The sequence below is a fragment of the Tachyglossus aculeatus genome, chromosome 26 (genome assembly GCF_015852505.1).
Source record: "Tachyglossus aculeatus isolate mTacAcu1 chromosome 26, mTacAcu1.pri, whole genome shotgun sequence".
NCBI classification, from domain to species: Eukaryota; Metazoa; Chordata; class Mammalia; order Monotremata; family Tachyglossidae; genus Tachyglossus; species Tachyglossus aculeatus.
Genome location: NC_052091.1, coordinates 3,729,772 through 3,749,717, shown reverse-complemented (window position 1 = coordinate 3,749,717; position 19,946 = coordinate 3,729,772). Strand labels below are relative to the sequence as shown.

General features: G+C 55.4%; 1 protein-coding gene across 5 annotated transcripts in view; it reads right to left on the bottom strand.

The window, feature by feature from the left end:
- ACTN4 (actinin alpha 4) overlaps positions 1 to 19,946 on the bottom strand; it is a 110,464-nt gene that overhangs the window by 14,623 nt on the left and 75,895 nt on the right. For 3 of the 5 annotated variants that reach the window (XM_038767024.1, XM_038767019.1, XM_038767021.1), the window contains exons 2-8: positions 18,961 to 19,075; positions 18,715 to 18,834; positions 14,925 to 15,011; positions 12,440 to 12,527; positions 9,605 to 9,683; positions 8,964 to 9,045; positions 7,861 to 7,946 (exon numbers count right to left, since the gene is read on the bottom strand). In XM_038767024.1, coding sequence (XP_038622952.1) covers positions 7,861 to 7,946; positions 8,964 to 9,045; positions 9,605 to 9,683; positions 12,440 to 12,527; positions 14,925 to 15,011; positions 18,715 to 18,834; positions 18,961 to 19,075 — 657 coding nt within the window. Of the gene's footprint in view, positions 1 to 7,421; positions 7,508 to 7,860; positions 7,947 to 8,963; positions 9,046 to 9,604; positions 9,684 to 12,439; positions 12,528 to 14,924; positions 15,012 to 18,714; positions 18,835 to 18,960; positions 19,076 to 19,946 lie in introns of all 5 variants that reach the window. The other 2 variants (XM_038767020.1, XM_038767023.1) reach the window with 1 other exon arrangement.

Genomic DNA, 19,946 nt, shown 5'->3' with positions numbered 1-19,946 from the left:
TTGGCGTATCTGAGCCCCCCGAGACGGGGCGGGCCGGGAAAAGCCCGGACCCAGGAGTCCGGCACTGTGGGACGGGGTGGCCGGAGCGGGGAGGGAGGGGGAGAAATGTCTGCCCAGCAGAAGGCCCGGGAGGCTCCTGTCTGCAGCCCCTCGCTCACACTCTGCCCAAAACAGCGTGGCTTAGTGGCTTAGAGCCCGGGAGTGAGAGTCGGAAGGATCTGAGTTCTAATATTGCCTCCACCACGTCTCCCCTGTGACCTTGGACCAGTCACTTTACTTCTCTGGGCCTCAGTTACCTCATCTGTAAATGGGAATTACAGAGTGTGAGCCCCTTGTGGGACAGGGACTGTGTCCAACCCGATTAACTTCTATAATGATAATAATAATAATAATAATAATAATAATAATAACAATAATGTTGGTATTTGTTAAGCGCTGGGGGGAACACAAGGAGATGAGGTTGTCCCATGTGAGGCTCACAGTCTTAATCCATGTTTTACAGATGAGGGAACTGAGGCACAGAGAAGTGAAGTGACTTGCCCAAGGTCACATAGCAGACATGTGGGGGAGGCAGGATTCGAACCCATGACCTCTGACTCCCAAGCCCGCGCTCTTTCCACTGAGCCACGCTGCATGATGGCATTTACTAAGCGCTTACTATGTGCAAAGCACTGTTCTAAGCGCTGGAGGGGTTACAAGGTGATCAGGTTGTCCCACGGGGGGCTCACAGTCTTAATCCCCATTTTACAGATGAGGTAACTGAGGTACAGAGAAGTTAAGTGACTGGCCCGAAGTCACACAGCTGACAATTGGCAGAGCTGGGATTTGAACCCATGGTCTCTGACTCCAAAGCCCGGGCTCTTTCTGCTGAGCCACGCTGCTTTTATCCGCCCCAGGGCTTAGAACAGTGCTTGGCACATATTAAGCCCTTAAGTACCATAATGATATGAATAATTATAATACTACATCAAAACAAGGTGGTGAGTTTCTTTATGTCTGTGAGCCTCCCTCCCCTCCCCGAGGAGCTGGGGTGGGATGGGGGACGATGGAGCGGGACAGGCTGGGGTGGGAAAGGACCAGAGTGGGACGGGAAGGGACGGGAAAAGACGAAGTGGGGCAGAGCGGGACGGGATGAGGGAAGAGAAGGGGTGGCCGACAACCAGGAAGCCGGAGACCCCCCATCTCAAGAGAGTCCGGGGTCTCTTCAGGTTGTCTGGGGCGTCCCCGAGGAAGACCCCCCACTGCTGCTGCCGCCACCGGCCCACCACTCGGATGCCATGCGACCCCCCCGTACCGTTCGGATTTCAGTCCCAGTCGGAGGTCGGGTCAGCCCACCAACTTCCCTGGCTTCGAGGGGGCCGGGGACTCCCACGGCACTGGGGTCCGGGTTCCGGCCCCACTTAGGAGGGGACGCGGCCCCGCCTGGGCTCCTTCCGCGGCCGCTTGAAGGAAGCGGGAAGGGGGGATGGACCCTGGCTGAAACCCTGAAACTGGGCTGGTCCCACCGGTAACCAAGTGGCAGAAAGCGCTCGGAGCTCAAGTCCAGAGTCCCACCAGGGTTTCCCGTGGGGGCCACTTTGGGGGGGAGGTCACCCCACTGTTTCGCTTCCACGCCCTCCGCCGTACCCTGGGCCCGCCGTGGCCCAGAGAGGGGGGACCCCGTCCCTGACGTCAACGAGCTCGCGGGGCGTAAGCCGGGCAAAAAGTGATAGAGAGATGGGGGCTGGGCCTGGATTGGGAAGGGGGAGACAGAGGATCCGCCCCCCAGGGACCTGATCATCATCATCATCAATTGTATTTATTGAGCACTTACGGTGTGCAGAGCACTGTAATAAGTGCTTGGGAAGTACAAGTTGGCAACATATAGAGACAGTCCCTACCCAACGGTGGGCTCACAGTCTAAAAACCTGATGAGTTGGTAAGGGCCAGAGGCGCCTTCCGTCAGTGCCACCGCCTTGAAAAATGGGTTTGCCTGGGTGTTTGGGTTGTGGGGCCCACCAGGCCATACTGGGTGGGGGGGCCACAGGAGGGAATAGGCCCAGCTGGGGAGGGGGGAAGAGGCTCGCCCACGGGGTGAGGGCCTCTAACGAGCCCGGGCCAGGACAGCCGCACCCTCAGTCCGGGGGCACGCGGGTGACAACCCTTCTCCTCGAAATGCGATCCAACCCCGGCTTTCCCGACCCCGTCCCCTCCTGGTTCTCTTCCCACCTCTCCGGCCGTTCCTCCTCGGCTCTTTCATGGACTCCTCCTCTGCCCTCCATCGCTCGAGGCTCAGTTCTGGGCCCCCTCTCTATTCTCCGTCTACACACGCTCCGTGAGAGAATTCATTCACTCCCACGGCTTCAACGACGACCTCTCCGAAGGTGATTCCCAAATCCCCCTCCGCGGCCCTGGCCTCTCCGCTCTGTGGTCTCCCGTCTCTTCCTGCCTTCAGGACATCTCTAAATAAGCTGTCCGACCATCGCCTCACACCCAATATGTCAACTGACCAACTCTCTCGCTTTCTCTTCCAAACTCTCTTTTATCCGGGGCCTCCCAATCACTACAGACAAGACCACCATCCTCACCAGCCCCAAACCTGGGCATCATCCACGACTCGACTCATCTCTCACCTTCGGCCTGCGCATTCGGGCCGTCGCCAAATCCCGCCGGTTTTATCTTCCCGACATCTTCCGAATCTGCCCCTCTCTCTCCACCCAAACTGATTCTGTGCTGGCCCAGGCCTATATCGTATCCTGCCTCAATTACTTTATCGGCCTCTCCCTCCTCCTCCCCACACTTCGTTTCGCTGGCCGGATCACTGTTCTAGAAGATGGTCCTATACATAATAATAATAATAATAATGTTGGTATTAAGCTCTTACTATCATCATCAATCGTATTTATTGAGCGCTTACTATGTGCCAAGCACTGTTTTAAGCGCTGGGGTAGATAGAAGGTAATCAGGTTGTCCCACGGGGACAACGCAGTCTTCAACCCCATTTTCCAGATGAGGGAACTGAGGCCCAGGGATGTTAAGTGACTTGCCCAAAGTCACCCAGCTGACAAGTGGCGGAGCCGGGATTTTTTTTTTTTTTAAATGGCATTTATCAAGTGCTTACTATGGGCCAAGCACTGTTCTAAGCGCTGGGGAGGTTACAAGGTGATCAGGTTGTCCCTCGTGGGGCTCCCAGTCTTCATCCCCATTTTACAGAGGAGGGAACTGAGGCATAGAGAAGTGAAGTGACTCACCCAAAGTCACACAGCTGACAGTTGGCAGAGCCGGGATTTGAACCCATGACCTCTGACTCCAAAGCCCGGGCTCTTTCCACTGGGCCACGCTGCTTCCCTACTCCTCAAGTGCCTCTTGTGGTTGCCCTTCCGTCTCCGCATCCAGCAGAAACTCCTCGGCATGGGACTCGAGACCCTCAATCGGGTCTCCCCCTCTTCCCGTAACCTCATTCCTCACGACCCGGCCGGCGCACTCTGCTCATCTGCTCCCGGAGAAGCAGCGTGGCTCAGTGGAAAGAGCCCGGGCTTGGGAGTCAGAGGTCGTGGGTTCGAATTCCCGCTCCGCCGCTAGTCAGCTGGGTGACTTGGGGCAAGTCACTTCACTTCTCTGGGCCACAGTGACCTCATCTGGAAATGGGGATTCATTCATTCATTCATTCGTATTTATTGAGCGCTTACTGTGTGCAGAGCACTGGACTAAGCGCTTGGGAAGTACAAGTTGGCAACATCTAGAGACGGTCCCTACCCAACAAAGGGCTCTTCAATAAAGCTTTTAAGTGCGGGAGCGTAACTGTCTGTCGGGTAAATACGTCGACGGAAAACACCGACAGATATTCATTCATTCATTCATTCAATCGTATTTATTGAGCGCTTACTGTGAGCAGAGCACTGGACTAAGCGCTTGGGAAGTCCAAGTTGGCAACATATAGAGATGGTCCCTACCCAACAATGGGCTCTTCAATAAAGCTTTTAAGTGCAGGAGCATAACTGTCTGTCAGGTAAATACGTCGACGAAGAACACCGACAGATATTCATTCATTCATTCATTCATTCATTCAATCGTATTTATTGAGCGCTTACTGTGAGCAGAGCACTGGACTAAGCGCTTGGGAAGTACAAGTTGGCAACATATAGAGACGGTCCCTACCCAACAACGGGCTCTTCAATAAAGCTTTTAAGTGCGGGAGCCTAACTGTCTGTCGGGTAAATACGTCAACGGAAAACACTGACAGATATTCATTCATTCATTCATTCAATCGCATTTATTGAGCGCTTACTGTGTGCACAGCACTGTACTAAGCGCTTGGGAAGTACAAGTTGGCAACATATTGAGACAGTCCCTACCCAACAACAGGCTCTTCAATAAAGCTTTTAAGTGCGGGAGCGTAACTGTCCGTCGGGTAAATATGTCGACGGAAAACACCGTCCAATATTCATTCATTCATTCATTCAATCGTATTTATTGAGCGCTTACTGTGTGCAGAGCGCTGGACTAAGCGCTTGGGAAGTACAAGGTGGCAACATCTAGAGGGATGAAGACTGCGAGCCCCCCATGGGACAACCGGATCGCCGTGTAGCCTCCCCAGCGCTTAGAACAGCGCTTTGCACATAGTAAGCGCTTAACAAATGCCATCATTATTATTATTATTATCTAAAACCAACCTCCTCGCTGTCATTCACTCTCGCCCACCTCCCCCAGATGCCTCAATCACCGCCGCCCTCCCGCTCGGAGCTGCTCCCTTCGACATATTGGACAGACCAATGCTCTCCCCACCTTCAAATCCCTACTGAAATGACACCTCCTCCAGGGAGCCAGGAGCAGCGAGGCCCAGTGGAGAGAGTCCAGGCCGCTGAGTCCGAGGACCTGAGTTCTAACTCTGCCCCGGCCGGGCGACCTCGGGCAAGTCGCTTCGCTTCTCCAGGCCTCAGTTATCTCATCCGTAAAATGGGGATTAAGGCCGTGTGTGCCCATGTAGGACAGGGACTGCAGCGTGGCTTAGTGGAAAGAGCCCGGGCTTGGGAGTCAGAGGACATGGGTTCGAATCCCGGCTCCGCCACTTGTCAGCTGGGTGACTCTGGGCAAGTCACTTCACTTCTCTGGGCCTCCGTTCCCTCATCTGTAAAATGGGGATTAAGCCTGTGAGCCCCACGTGGGACAACCTGATCTCCTTGTAACCTCCCCAGCGCTTAGAACGGTGCTTGGCACATAGTAAGCGCTTAATAAATGCCATTATTATTATTGTTATTGTCAGCTGTGTGACTTTGGGCAAGTCACTTCACTTCTCTGGGCCTCCGTTCCCTCATCTGTAAAATGGGGATTAAGACCACGAGCCCCCCGTGGGAAAACCTGATCACCCTGTAACCTCCCCAGCGCTTAGAACAGTGCTTGGCACATAGTAAGCACTTAATAAATGCCATTATTATTATTATTATTGTCAGCTGTGTGACTTTGGGCAAGTCACTTCACTTCTCAGGGCCTCCGTTCCCTCATCTGTAAAATGGGGATTAAGACTGTGGGCCCCACGTGGGACAACCTGATCGCCTTGTAACCTCCCTAGTGCTTAGAACAGTGCTTGGCACATAGTAAGCGCTTAATAAATGCCATTATTATTATTATTATTAGCTGTGTAACTTTGGGCAAGTCACTTCACTTCTCTGGGCCTCCGTTCCCTCATCTGTAAAATGGGGATTAAGACTGTGAGCCCCACGTGGGACAAACCGTCAACCTTGTATCTATTCCAGCGCTTAGAACAGTGCTCGGCACATAGTAAGCGCTTAACGAATACCATCATCATCAACCTGATTGGCTTGTACCGTGGTATCAGTGCCTGGCACATAGTAAGCGCTCAAATCAATCAATCAATCAATCAATCGTATTTATTGAGCGTTTACTGTGTGCAGAGCATTGTACTAAGCGCTTGGGAAGCACAAGTTGGCAACATATAGAGACGGTCGGGAAAAAAAAACCCTCCCTGGCTAAGATCGCATTCCCTCTTCCCCATTTTCCTTCCCTACTGCCTCTTCCTTGCATTCAATCCCATCCTTTAAGTACTAAGGTACTTAGTACAGAGAAGCAGCGTGGCTCAGTGGAAAGAGCCCGGGCTTTGGAGTCAGAGGGTCATGGGTTCGAATCCCGTCTCTGCCAATTGCCAGCTGTGTGACTTTGGGCAAGTCACTTCACTTCTCTGGGCCTCAGTTGCCTCATCTGGAAAATGGGGATTAAGACTGTGAGCCCCCACCGTGGGACAACCTGATCACCTTGTAAACTCCCCAGCGCTTAGAACAGTGCTTTGCACAGAGTAAGCGCTTAATAAATGCCATCATCAGTGCTTTGCACATAGTAAGCACTTAATAAACACCATTATTATTATTATTATTATATACAGCTCTTAAATAACAGTAACAACTGTGCTATTTGTCCGGGGATTTATGGGCCAAGCACTGTGCTAAGCGCTTGGATGGATACAACATAATGAGGGTGCTCAGAGTCCCAGTCCCACAAGGGACTCAGTCTAAGCTCTTCTACATAGTAGCTTCCCTTACCTACAATTAATTCTAATGTCTGTTTTCCTTGTTAAGGCTGTAAGATCCCAATAATAATAATAATAATAATAATAATAATAATGGCATTTGTTAAGCGCTTACTATCATCATCATCATCAATCGTATTTATTGAGCGCTTACTATGTGCAGAGCACTGTACTAAGCGCTTGGGAAGTACAAATTGGCAACATATAGAGACAGTCCCTACCCAACTCAGGGCTCACAGTCTAACAGGGGGAGACAGAGAACAAAACCAATCGTACTAACAAAATAAAATAAATAGAATAGATATGTACAAGTAAAATAAATAAATACAGTAATAAATATGTAGAGCACTGTTCTAAGCGCTGGGGAGGTTACAAGGTGATCAGGTTGCCCCACAGGGGGGCTCCCGGTCTTCATCCCCATTTTCCAGATGAGGTCACTGAGGCCCAGAGCAGTGAAGTGACTCGCCCACGGTCACCCAGCTGACAACGGGCAGAGCCGGGATTCGAACCCACGACCTCGGACTCCAAAGCCCGGGCTCTTTCCACTGAGCCCCGCCGCTTCTCTGTCAGAGGGCAAGGATCGTCTCTACCCTCCCAACCGCTTACTTCAGTGCCCCGAACGGAGTTAAGTGCGTCAATAAACACCGCTGATCTCCGTGGGGGGGCTTTCGTGGGCACTCAATTGTGCGCCCGGGGGGCACTGGGCTGGGTTATCACGGTGCCAGGAGAGGTGCCTGAAGGCCGGGGGGATCCAGAGGAGGTTCCGGGTGGCCAGAAGAACCGCTCGGCGGGGAGACGGACTCGGCCCGCGCCGTGGGGTGAGCGGGCGGCACCGGGATGGGTCGGCGGGCCGGAGGGGACCTCGCTCCCCGCAGCCGCCTCTGCCCGCCCCCCAGCTCACCTTCTGAGCCCCCGAGAAAGCGTGGTAGAAGCAGGACACGTAGGTCATGATGGCCTTCTCGTCGGGCCTGAGAGTGCCCACAATATCTGCGCGGAAGAACAACAGGAAGGAGAGAGAGGACGGTAAAGAGGTAGCGAGCGCCCGCGGCCGGCCCCTCGGCCGCGCGGGGAGAGAGAGCGGGCACTCGCCCGGAGCTGGAACCCAGACCTCGGTTAGGCCAGCGGAGAGTACCCGGCCCCGCCTGCGTCCCCCCCACCCTTGCTCCGCGTGCCCCCCCAACCCAGCTCCGTGAAGGAGCTGGTGGGCTGCTCGAGCTGGCCGAGGCCGGGGGAGTGGGTTCCGGTCCGGGCGGGGCCGCCGCCGCCGTCTGCGAGAAAAAGATGGAGCGGAGGAAGCGGTGCCAGAGCTGGAGCCGGCGAGGCCCGGGGGCCTCGGGTACCTTCTGCGCCCCCGAAAAGGCATGGTAAAAGCTGGACACATAGGTCATGATGGCCTTCTCGTCGGGGCGGGCCGTGTTCACGATGTCTGCAAGCGAACCACAGGGGTTAAAGCGCGGCCGCTTCCCGGGGCGCCGCTCCGGCCTCCTGGAAGGTCACCGGGTTGGGGCCGGAAAGCCGGGATCGGGCCAAAGGGGGCCGGGTGGGAAACACCTCGGGGAGACGGAGGGCCCCGCTGGCACCACATCCCGGGGGAAAGGGGGATATGCCGGAGATCATCATCCTCATCAATCGTATTTATTGAGCGCTTACTGTGCGCAGAGCACTGTACTAAGCGCTTGGGAAGTACAAACTGGCAACATATAGAGACAGTCCCGACCCAACAGTGGGCTCACAGTCTAAAAGGGGGAAGATCCAGTCGCGGAGAGGGAGGGCCCCGCTGGCACCACATCCCGGGGGAAAGGGGAATATGCCGGAGATCATCATCATCATCAATCGTATTTATTGAGCGCTTACTGTGTGCAGAGCAACGTACTAAGCGCTTGGGAAGTACAAACTGGCAACATAGAGAGACAGTCCCTACCCAACAGTGGGCTCACAGTCTAAGAGGGGGAAGATCCAGTCGGGGAGATACTGGCCCCCCGAGGTGGTAAGGATAATAATGATGATGGCATTTATTAAGCGCTTACTATAGGTAAAGCACTGGTCTAAGCGCTGGGGAGGTTACAAGGTGATCGGGTTGTCCCACGGGGGGCTTACAGCCTTAAACCCCGTTTTACAGGGAACTGAGGCACAGAAAAGTTAAGTGACTTGCCCAAAGTCACATAGCTCTCAGGAGGACTGGCGCCCCAGAGAGAAAGGGACTCTCCCTGGGAGGTTGGAATTCCGAGGGGGATTCCCCCAGGCGTCAAATCCTCCACCCGGACAAAACCCGGCTCCCGACATTGAGCGGCGGTGAGATCCCGGGGGCCGCCCCGGCGGCACGGCCCTGGATCCCTTCCGCGTCCCGGTTCTCCGAGTCCAGCGGGCGCTGACCGGGAGGCTGCCCCAGAGGGGCCTGAAAAGCCTTGGGAGGGAGGAAGGAAGAGAGGGAGGGAGCACTGACCTTCGGCGTCCAGCATCTTGGGAATGTCCAGGTATTTCTCGGCCACCTCGAAGGCGTTGTTCAGGTTGGTCACGGGGTCATCCTGGCCGGGACGGGGAGGAAAACCCGAGCTGTGACCCCTGGCTGGGACGGGGTGGGGAAGAGCTCCCACCGAGTCACGCTTCTACACACGCAGTCGAGTCAAACCCGTCTCCCCTCCTCAGGGGCAGGGATTCACCGAGGGCTCAAGAAATAAATACTGCCAATATGGTCAGCGACCAACGCTCCCCAGGGACCGGGCCCAATGGACGCCTCCCAAAATGCTTAGCACCACGGTGGTTTGTTCTTCCCCTCCTCTCGCCCCCCACCCTGCCCCGTCCCCAGAGGACTTGTACTTCCCAAGCGCTTAGTACAGTGCTCTGCACACAGTAAGCGCTCAATAAATACAACTGATTGACTGCAGGAGGACCAGGCAGGCCGCAGCCGGCCTCGGTGACCGGCACCGGGCGGGGGAATCCTGTGCCAAGAGCGGCGGGGAACGCCGGGGGCCGGCCGGCGGCAACGCTGGCACCGGCTGAAACGAGCTCCATCACCGATTCCCGGTCCCTAAGGGGGACCGGTAGTGGCCCTGAGGTGGGGGGCTCCCTGAGTCGGCAACCCACCTTGCGTAGCTTGTCGTACTCGATGAGTTCTGGTCTGTGTCTGTGGATCAGCGCGTTGAACGCCAGCCCGTCCTTCCAGCTACGGAGAGTCACGGGGGGTTGTTAGGGTTTTGTCAAAGTGTCCAGGGGCAGGGGGACGATCTTGGCGGTCCCCTGCTCCCTCCTGCCATGTCACCTTCCTTTCTTCCTTCTTATTATCAATACTAATGATTAATTATAATTATTAAGGTCGCCTTTCCTCCAAGGAGGTCTTCCCCGATTAAGCCTCTTTTCCCCAGCTCCCTCTCCGGTCTGCGTCATCTAGGCACTTGGATCCGTGACCTTTGGGCATTTGGTATTTGTCCCAACCCCAAAGCACTTACATTATATAAATTAAATTGTACGACTATAGTCTCCTCTGCTTGCCTGAGGGCAGGGGATTGGCAAGGGGGCCTGCCAGCATGGAGACCCTCATCCAAACCCTCCAAATCTACTCGGGGTCGTGCCCCCTCGGCCGGCAGAGCGTTCGCAAGGGCCTCCCCCTCTCCATCCCCCCCGCCTAACCTCCTTCCCTTCCCCACAGCACCTGTATATATGTTTGTACATATTTATTACTCTATTTTACTTGTACGTATTTATTCTATTTATTTTATTCTGTTAATATGTTTTGTTTTGTTCTCTGTCTCCCCCTTCTAGACTGTGAGCCCACTGGTTTTTTTTTTTTCATTTATTAAGCGCTTACTATGTGCAAAGCACTGTTCTAAGCGCTGGGGAGATTACAAGGTGATCAGGTTGTCCCACGGGGGGCTCACAGTCTTCATCCCCATTTTACAGATGAGGTAACTGAGGCCCAGAGAAGTTAAGTGACTTGCCCAAAGTCACACAGCTGACAACTGGCGGAGCTGGGATTTGAACCCATGACCTCTGACTCCAAAGCACGGGCTCTTTCCAATGAGCCACGGAGCTTCTCATTCTCACTGTTAGGTAGGGACCGTCTCTCTATGTTGCCAACTTGTACTTCCCAAGCGCTTAGTACAGTGCTCTGCACACAGTAAGCGCTCAATAAATACGATTGATTGAATGAATGAATGAATTCTGGGCCGGGGGAACACGGTAGTGAGGACCAACACGCACAACCCTCTCGGGGGGAGGAGTAATAATGATGATGGTATTTGTTAAGCGCTTACTATGTGCCAGGCACTGTTCTGAACTGAAGCAGCGCGGCTCAGTGGAAAGAGCCCAGGTTTTGGAGTCAGTGGTCATGGGTTCAAATCCCGGCCCCACCAAAGTCGTGGGGGAATTAGCTCAGATGGCAGAGCGCTCGCTTAGCATGCGAGAGGTAGCGGGATCGATGCCCGCACTCTCCAGTTATTTCAAGTGCTTAGTACAGTGCTCTGCACACAGTAAGCGCTCAATAAATACGATTGATTGATTGATTTGGGCGAGTCACTTCACTTCTCTGTGCCTCAGTGACCTCATCTGTAAAATGGGGATTGACTGTGAGCCCCCTGTGGGATAACCTGATCACCTTGTAGCCTCTCCGGTGCTTAGAACAGTGCTTTGTACATAGTAAGCGCTTAATAAATGCCGCCATCATTATTATTATTATTATTATTATTATTACAAGCTAATCAGGTTGGACACAGTCCCCGTCCCACATGGGGCTCCCAGTCGTAATCCCCGTTTTCCAGACGAGGGAACTGAGGCCCAGAGAAGTGAAGTGACTTGCCCGAGGTCACACAGGAGACAAGTGTCACTGCCTCACTGCTCCTCGCCCTAGAGTGAAAGCTCTTTGAAGGCAGGGATCAGGACAATCAATTCTGCCAACCCATCGTCAGCGGGGGTTCAATAAATGCTCGAGCATTAGCGAGGCCGGGCCTCAATCGGGATCCTCTTAGAGACTGCTGCGTGGCTCAGTGGAAAGAGCCCGGGCTTTGGAGTCAGAGGTCATGGGTTCAAATCCCAGCTCCGCCAATTGCCAGCTGGGTGACTTTGGGCAAGTCACTTCACTTCTCTGGGCCTCAGTTTCCTCAGCTGTAAAATGGGGATTAAGACTGTGAGCCCCCCCGTGGGACAACCTGATCGCCTTGTAACCTCCCCAGAGCTTAGAACGGTGCTTTGCACATAGTACTAATAATAATAATGGCATTTATTAAGTGCTTACTATAGCACTGTTCTAAGCGCTGGGGAGGTTACAAGGTGATCAGGTTGTCCCACCGGGGGCTCCCAGTCTTCATCCCCATTTTCCAGATGAGGTCACTGAGGCCCAGAGAAGTGAAGTGACTTCCCCAAAGTCACACAGCTGACAACTGGCGGAAGCGCTTAATAAATGCCATCATTGTTATTATTATATTGTAACCTCCCCAGCACTTAGAACAGTGCTTTGTACATAGTAAGCGCTTAATAAATGCCATCATTATAGTTATTATTATTTTTTAATGACATTTATTAAGCGCTTACTATGTGCAAAGCACTGTTCTAAGCGCTGGGGAGTTCACAAGGTGATCAAGTTGTCCCACGTGGGGCTCACAGTCTTATTATTATTATTATCCTCTCAAGTGACTGCACCAGCTCTAGCTCTAGGGACGCGCACCCGTGCCCGCCGATGCCGCCACGTCAGACCACCCGTCTGTGGGTTGGCGAGCCCTAAGGCTGGGCACATGCGGAGGGGGAGCACGCGGGGGCCTCCCCAACATCGGGGGGGCCTCTGGCGTTGGCTGACGGACCCCAACTTCCAGACTGACCCTCCAGGCTCGAGCTCAACGGCTCCAGCGACTGGCAAGGCGCCTCAGCTCTGGGAGCCGGGCCCTCTCGCCAGCCGGGCTTAGGGGGGGACCGGGGGCGGGTGGTGCCCACCTGATGTGGAAGTTCTGCACGTTGACATTCTTGTACGGGGCGGTCTTCCGCTGGCACCACAGGAGGAGGCCTTCTTTGGCGGAGGTCTCTGCAAGATAGTCAAGACTGTCGGATCGGCGCCGGGGGGAGTCGGCCGATCCCTTCTCCCCTAGTCAAGCACAGCCCTCTCCTTTCTGCGTCATCTAGGCACTTGGATCCGTGACCTTTGGGCATTTGATATTTATCCCAACCCCAAAGCACTTACATTATATAAATTAAATTGTACGACTATAGTCTCCTCTGCCTGTCTGAGGGCAGGGGATCGGCACGGGGGCCTGCCAGCATGGAGACCCTCATCCAAACCCTCCAAATCTACTCGGGGTCGTGCCCCCTCGGCCGGCAGAGCGTTCGCAAGGGCCTCCCCCTCTCCATCCCCCCCGCCTTACCTCCTTCCCTTCCCCACAGCACCTGTATATATGTATATATGTTTGTACATATTCATTACTCTATTTAACTTGTACATATGTCCCGAATGCTTAGCTGTGCTTGACTAGGTGCTTGGAGGGAACAGTATAGTAGACCGTCCCCTCCTATCTACACCCCTACTCCAATCCAGCCCGCCCACTTCTATCCTCTAAATCTAAATGAATGAATGAATAAATGCCAACCTTCTCACTCCATCGCTACCGATTTCTCACCCACATCCTGCCTCTGGCTTGGAATGCCCTCTCTCCTCACCTCTGACAGACAATGACTCTCCCCCTCTTCATGTTGCCAACTTGTACTTCCCATGCGCTTAGTACAGTGCTCGGCACACAGTAAGCGCTCAATAAATACGATTGATTGATCGATTAAAACCTTATCGAAGGCCCATCTCCTCCAAGAGGCCTTCCCCAACTGAGCCCTCCTTTCCTCTTTTCCCACTGCCTCCGGTGCCAACCTGACTTGCTCCCCTCCGTCTCAGCCCCACGGCACTTACGTCCTCTTCTGTAATTTACTTATTTATATTAATGCCTGCCTCTCCCTTTAGACTGTAACCTCGTTGTGGGCTGGGGATGTGTCTGATAATCGTTCTGTCATACTCTCATTGTTGTGCACACAGAAAGCACTCAGTAAATACGAATGAATGGATGGATGAGGACATTTTCCCTGCCCACGAGGACCTTATCCTCTAGAGGGATGGAGCGAAAGCCAAATAGCCAGGCCCCGAGCTGACCGACGGCTGATCCCGCTGGGCCCTAGGCATCCCCCGCCGGCTTCCGGGGGCAGCGAGACGGGGCGCAGACTTGAACCCACCTGCCAGGACCCCGTATTCACCCCAGAGCCCACCACCTCCTGGAAGTCCTCTGGGCTCTCAACCCTGTAATGCCAAAATCGAACCCCTTCCCCACCCCCTCGCAGAATGACGGGAGCTGGGCGGCCTCGGCTCCTAGCACGTGGCCAGCTGTTTAGCTTGGCGGGATGGGGCGGGATCCAAAGAGAAGGCCTGAAACGGGGAAAAGCGGAAGAAGAGGAGGAGGAGGAGGACACAACCTAGGGCTGGATGGGGCCCACACGCATTCCCGCTGACCGGGCACGTCCAGAAAACCACAGGCCGAAAAGGTCGGCCGAGGCCCAGAAGTGGACTAATTAACGAGGGGGCTGAGAGCCTGCTGAACTCCCGGACGGCCAGCTGGGTTATAGACGCCAGCCGGGGACAGCTTGTCCCAAAGCAGCTCCATCCCAGGGGAATTTTGGTGTGGGGGTGTTGGGTGGGCTCAGGGAGCCCGAATCTAGCGTTTCAGCCCTATCTTTGCCCTTTTTACCCAGGGCCAGAGGGCTGTGGGCAGCGTAGGGCTGGTCCCCAGGCCACGTTTCAGTACTAGAGGGGTGGGGGGGGGAGGCTGGGCCATCTTCTCGCCCGGCCCTGGTGGGTGGCATGAGGGGAGTGGCAGGGCAAAGAGAGCGGCCCACCCTCCCCGTCTACCCTGGCCCCATCAGGAGGGGAGACGGCAGGCAGGTAGGCACGAGGATCAGTGGGCACGGGGGCACGGGCGAGGTCTCTGAGGGTGGCCAGCGGGCGGGGAGAGCAGGCGCCTCAGATTTCCTCCCACGACCTGTCGGTCCACCCAGGGCCAACTCTGAGGGCGTTAGCCAGCGGGCAGAACTCAGAACTCCCCCTCGTCCCCCTCTCCATCCCCCCCATCTTACCTCCTTCCCTTCCCCACAGCACCTGTATATATGTTTGTACATATTTGTTACTCTATTTATTTTGCTTGTACATATCTATTCTATTTATTTTATTTGGTTAGTATGTTGGGTTTTGTTCTCTGTCTCCCCCTTTTAGACCGTGAGCCCACTGTTGGGTAGGGACTGTCTCTATATGTTGCCAACTTGGACTTCCCAAACGCTTAGTCCAGTGCTCCGCACACAGTAAGCGCTCAATAAATACGACTGATGATGCTGATGAGAACTATCCCGCCGATAGCCACCGCTGAGCAAGCCCGAAAGCTGGGGGGGGCCTCACCTTCCACGGAGATATCCTGGATGGCGAACCGGAGGATGATCGTCCAGATCATGCCCAGGGTCATCTTGGCATTGCCGTCCACAATTTCTAGAAGCAGCAGGGGAGGAGGAGAGGGAAGCTGAGACTCCCAGGGGGTCGGCGGAGGGGAGTTCTCGGCCAACTGAACCGGTAAGCCGTCGAAGCCCGCTCGGGGGTCCCGGAGCTCGGTGCCCACTTCAAACTTCGAGGGGGCGACTCTTTGGCTCCACTTCCCCAGGCACAGAACGCTCCAACAATCATCACCGCAGGGCTGAGTACCCACCATTCTTCATCCCTTAGCCCGCTCTCCGGGACAATTGGATCCCCCTGCAGGGGCCGGGGTCCTGGGACCCACATTCGGATTCTGCGGGGGGGGGGGTGCTCTGCTTCTCCAGCATCTCTCAAAACCGCCGTGGCCCGCTTCGGGAGCCCACGTCGCTTCCGGGAAGCCGGCCCGGGGGGGTGTCTCTGTAGAGACGGCGGCAGAGACGAGCCCCGCAGACTGCCCTCCCGGGAGCCTCGGCCTGGAGCTCCGCGCGGTGCCCGTGGGCTTCCTTCGTCTCCCCCCCGGGGCCCCGGCTCCCGCTCGTCTGCAAGCACAAAATTAGGCAGGGAGGAAGGGAGAAAAACGGCTGCCGGGAGAGCGGGAAGCCGAAAAAGCGTCCCATCGTCTGGATTGGGGCAGGGAGCGAGATCGGACTGACGGACCACCTGCCTGGCAAGAGGGGGGCCGGGGGATAGGCGGACTCAGTTTCCCCGTGCATCTCCAGCCTGCAGAGGAGAAGGTTGAGGCGAGGCGGGAGCCGGCCGAAAGCCGGAGGCAGCTGTTCCCCCTTGCCTTAAACAATCGATATCAAGCGCTTACTACATGCGGGTCACTGGACTGAGTGCTCGGGAGGGCTTACAGACCTCCTCCTCAGAAAACAGGAGGAAACTGACTCTGACTGCAGTTGGAGGGAGGGCTTGGTCTCGGAAGAACATTCTTTGCAGACATCGGGGCCGGGGGGAAGGGATGCTCGTTCAGTCGTATCTGTTGAGCGCTTACTGTGTGCAGAGCACTGTACTAAGCGCTGGGGGGATACAAGGTGATCAGGTTGCCCCACGTAGGGCTCAGTCTTCATCCCTACTTTACAGAGGAGGGAACTGAGGCCCAGAGAAGTTAAGTGAGCTGCCCAAAGTCACCCAGCTGATATTTGGCGGAGCTGGGATTGGAACCCATAATAATAATGATGGCATTTATTAAGCGCTTACTATGTGCAAAGCACTGTTCTAAGCGCTGGGGAGGTTACAAGGTGATCGGGTTGTCCCATGGGGGGCTCACGGTCTTAATCCCCATTTTCCAGATGAGGTAACTGAGGCCCAGAGAAGTTAAGTGACCTGCCCAAAGTCACCCAGCTGACATCTGGCGGAGCTGGGATTTGAACCCATAATAATAATAATAATAATGATGGCATTTATTAAGCGCTTACTATGTGCAAAGCACTGTTCTAAGCGCTGGGGAGGTTACAAGGTGATCGGGTTGTCCCACGGGGGGCTCACAGTCTTAATCCCCATTTTACAGGTGAGGTAACTGAGGCCCAGAGAAGTTAAGTGACCTGCCCAGAGTCACCCAGCTGACATCTGGCGGAGCTGGGATTTGAACCCATAATAATAATAATAATAATAATGGCATTTATTAAGCGCTTACTATGTGCAAAGCACTGTTCTAAGCGCTGGGGAGGTTACAAGGTGATCGGGTTGTCCCAAGGGGGGCTCACAGTCTTAATCCCCATTTTACAGGTGAGGTAACTGAGGCCCAGAGAAGTTAAGTGACCTGCCCAGAGTCACCCAGCTGACATCTGGCGGAGCTGGGATTTGAACCCATAATAATAATAATAATAATAATAATGGCATTTATTAAGCGCTTACTATGTGCAAAGCACTGTTCTAAGCGCTGGGGAGGTTACAAGGTGATCGGGTTGTCCCACGGGGGGCTCACGGTCTTAATCCCCATTTTCCAGATGAGGTAACTGAGGCCCAGAGAAGTTAAGTGACCTGCCCAAAGTCACCCAGCTGACACCTGGCGGAGCTGGGATTTGAACCCATGACCTCTGACTCCAAAGCCCGGGTTCTTTCCACAGAGCCACGCTGCTAATGCTCTGCACACAGTAAGTGCTCAATAAATACGATTGATTGATTGACTGCTTCTACATCGCAGGTCCTGATGTTGTCAGGACCCCGAAGGGACCGTGCCCCGGATAGGGGGCTGGGAGGCGCGGCGGATTCTGGGAGCTCGGGGTCACCTCCCCTATCCCGGTGAGGAATTCCCGGCGTCACCGGCCGGGGGCTTCGCCGTCCGGCCCCTCTTGTCCCGACTGCTTCCGGCCGAACGAGCTCCCTACCGGGCTTTTAATCGGGCTTTTTCTGAGTCGAGTTGTTCCCCCCACTTCCCCACCTCTGTCCGTCTGCTCTCACTAGCTAAAACCTCCCCGCAATCCAACTTGTACTTCCCAAGCGCTTAGTCCAGTGCTCTGCACACAGTAAGTGCTCAATAAATACGATTGAATGAATGAACCCTGGCAATGGCTCTATTTACAGGCTAGCAGCCGTTTAGCCGGATAAGAACAGCCGGGAAAAGGCCAACGCCGGAGCCGAGCCTGTGGAAAGGGGGCCCGCTTCCCTCTCTTCCTTGCGCCTTCACCGAGGCGGAAGCGGCCGGCCCCTCGGAAATGCCGCGCCGGGCTCTGGGGGACGAGGCCCACCCGTCTCGGCTGACCTTCTAAGCCGTCTTCTACGTCCCCATCTCTAAGAGCGGTCTGTTTTGTTCTCCTCAGAGCCGGGGGTCGGGGTGATGATGAGGATGGTATTTGTTAAGCGCTTACTACGTCCCCAGCACTGTTCTAATCGCCGGGGTACACACAAGACAGGTTGTCCCACGTGGGGCTCATGGTCTTAATCCCCATTTTACAGATGAGGTCACTGAGGCACGGAGAAGTTAAGCCACTCGCCCGAGGACCTGGCTGCCGCTTCCCCTTTTGGAGAGGTGGAGGCCCCGGGCCCCTGAGCCATCATCATCATCATCAATCGTATATATTGAGCGCTTACTATGTGCAGAGCACTGTACTAAGCGCTTGGGAAGTACAAACTGGCAACATATAGAGACAGTCCCTACCCAACAGTGGGCTCACAGTCTAAAAGGGGGAGACGGAGAACAAAACCAAACATACTAACAAAATAAAATAAATAGAATAGATCTGTACATATAAGCCAGAAAAGGCCAGGTTAGCTGCTGTCCCATGCTAGGAGGAGATGGGAATACTTGAGTTCCAGGTTTCAGCTGGAAGAGCCCACTGTTGGGTAGGGACTGTCTCTATATGTTGCCAACTTGTACTTCCCAAGCGCTTAGTACAGTGCTCTGCATACAGTAAGCGCTCAATAAATACGACTGATTGATTGATTGATTGATTGATTGAGGTCAGACTTCCAGGAAAAGTTCTGCCCGCGAGGGGTGAGGCCCAAGGGAGCCAGGGGGCTGAAGGAGCTCGTGGGACTGGCCTGGTTGTGAGGGGCCGCGCTGGGTGACCCGGGGGTCACCCGGTCCACCGGCGTCGGACAGTTACGAAGCCTGGGCGGCAAAAAGGGGACACCCGGGGTAGGTCAGGCCATCCCGTCTTGGGGGCATTGATCCGGGGCTCATCTCCCCAGCCTAATCCCGATCCCGATCCCGTGTCCGTCCCCTCCTCGTCGCGCCCCGCCACGGCCTCCCCTCGGCCCGCCGCCGTCCCCGGCTCACCCTCCGCGCCGATGGAGACCAGCTTGACCCCTTTGCTGGCGATGAAGTCGAGGGCTTTGTTCACGTTGTTGATCTTGTGCACTCTCATCTTCCCCCTCTCTGGTTTGGGCAACCGCTCCCCTGCGGGGAAAGCGGGAGGGAGGGGCAGGGAGAGAAACCGAGGCGTGAGAAGAGGCCCCGGCTGCGGCGGGGAGCGGGCCTTGGACTGGGGGGTCCCGGGGCCGCGCCTCCCCCCCGGCCTCTCACCTGAGATGACCTCGAGGAGCAGCATGAGCTTCAGGCCGTCGCGGAAGTCCTCGTCGATGTTCTCGATCTGCGTGCCGGCCTTGCGCAGGTGGGAATTGCACCAGGCCGTGAAGGTCTGCGGAGAAGGAGGGAAGGGAAGAGGTCAGGCCGGGGGCCCGGTGGGTCCGAGGAGGAACCGGCGCCGGTCCGGTCAGCCGCCACGCACACACCCGGGGGGCGCAGACGCCACCGCCTCTTCGAGAGAGGGGGAAGATGAGAGTGCGTGAGATCTAGACTGTGAGCCCGCTGTTGGGTAGGGACCGTCTCTCTATGTTGCCAACTTGGACTTCCCAAGCGCTCAGTCCAGTGCTCTGCCCACAGTAAGCGCTCAATAAATCCGAATGAATGAATGAATGAATGAGCGCGAAGGAGACCACCAAAGGCCCAAGCTGACTGAGGCCCGGCGGCAGGAGCCGGGAAGGCTCTTCTAGACTGTGAACCCGCTGTTGGGTAGGGACCGTCTCTGGACGTTGCCAAGTTGGACTTCCCAAGAGCTTAGTACAGTGCTCTGCACTCAGTAAGCACTCAATAAATACGACTGAATGAATGGAGTCGCCCGCCGCCATTCTCCGGGGGAGATGGGCAGGCCGGCGTGCTCGGGATATTGGGAGCGCGAATGAGGCCTGTCTCCCCCTTCTAGACTGTGAGCCCGCTGTTGGGTAGGGACCATCTATATGTTGCCAACTTGGACTTCCCAAGCGCTTAGTCCAGCGCTCTGCACACAGTAAGTGCTCAATAAATACGACTGAATGAATGAATGAATGAGGCCGGGGCATCCTGACCTCTGGGAGGACACGGGGGGGACACGGTCACCTCTAACGTCTCGGGCCCACCCCCTGTGTGGGGTTGCTTTCCAAGTAGGCTCCTCGCTTCCCCTCCGCGCCTCCCCGGCGACCATGGGGCGAGGCAAACAGGAAGCAGAAAAATCGGGGTCAGGGCACAAAGAG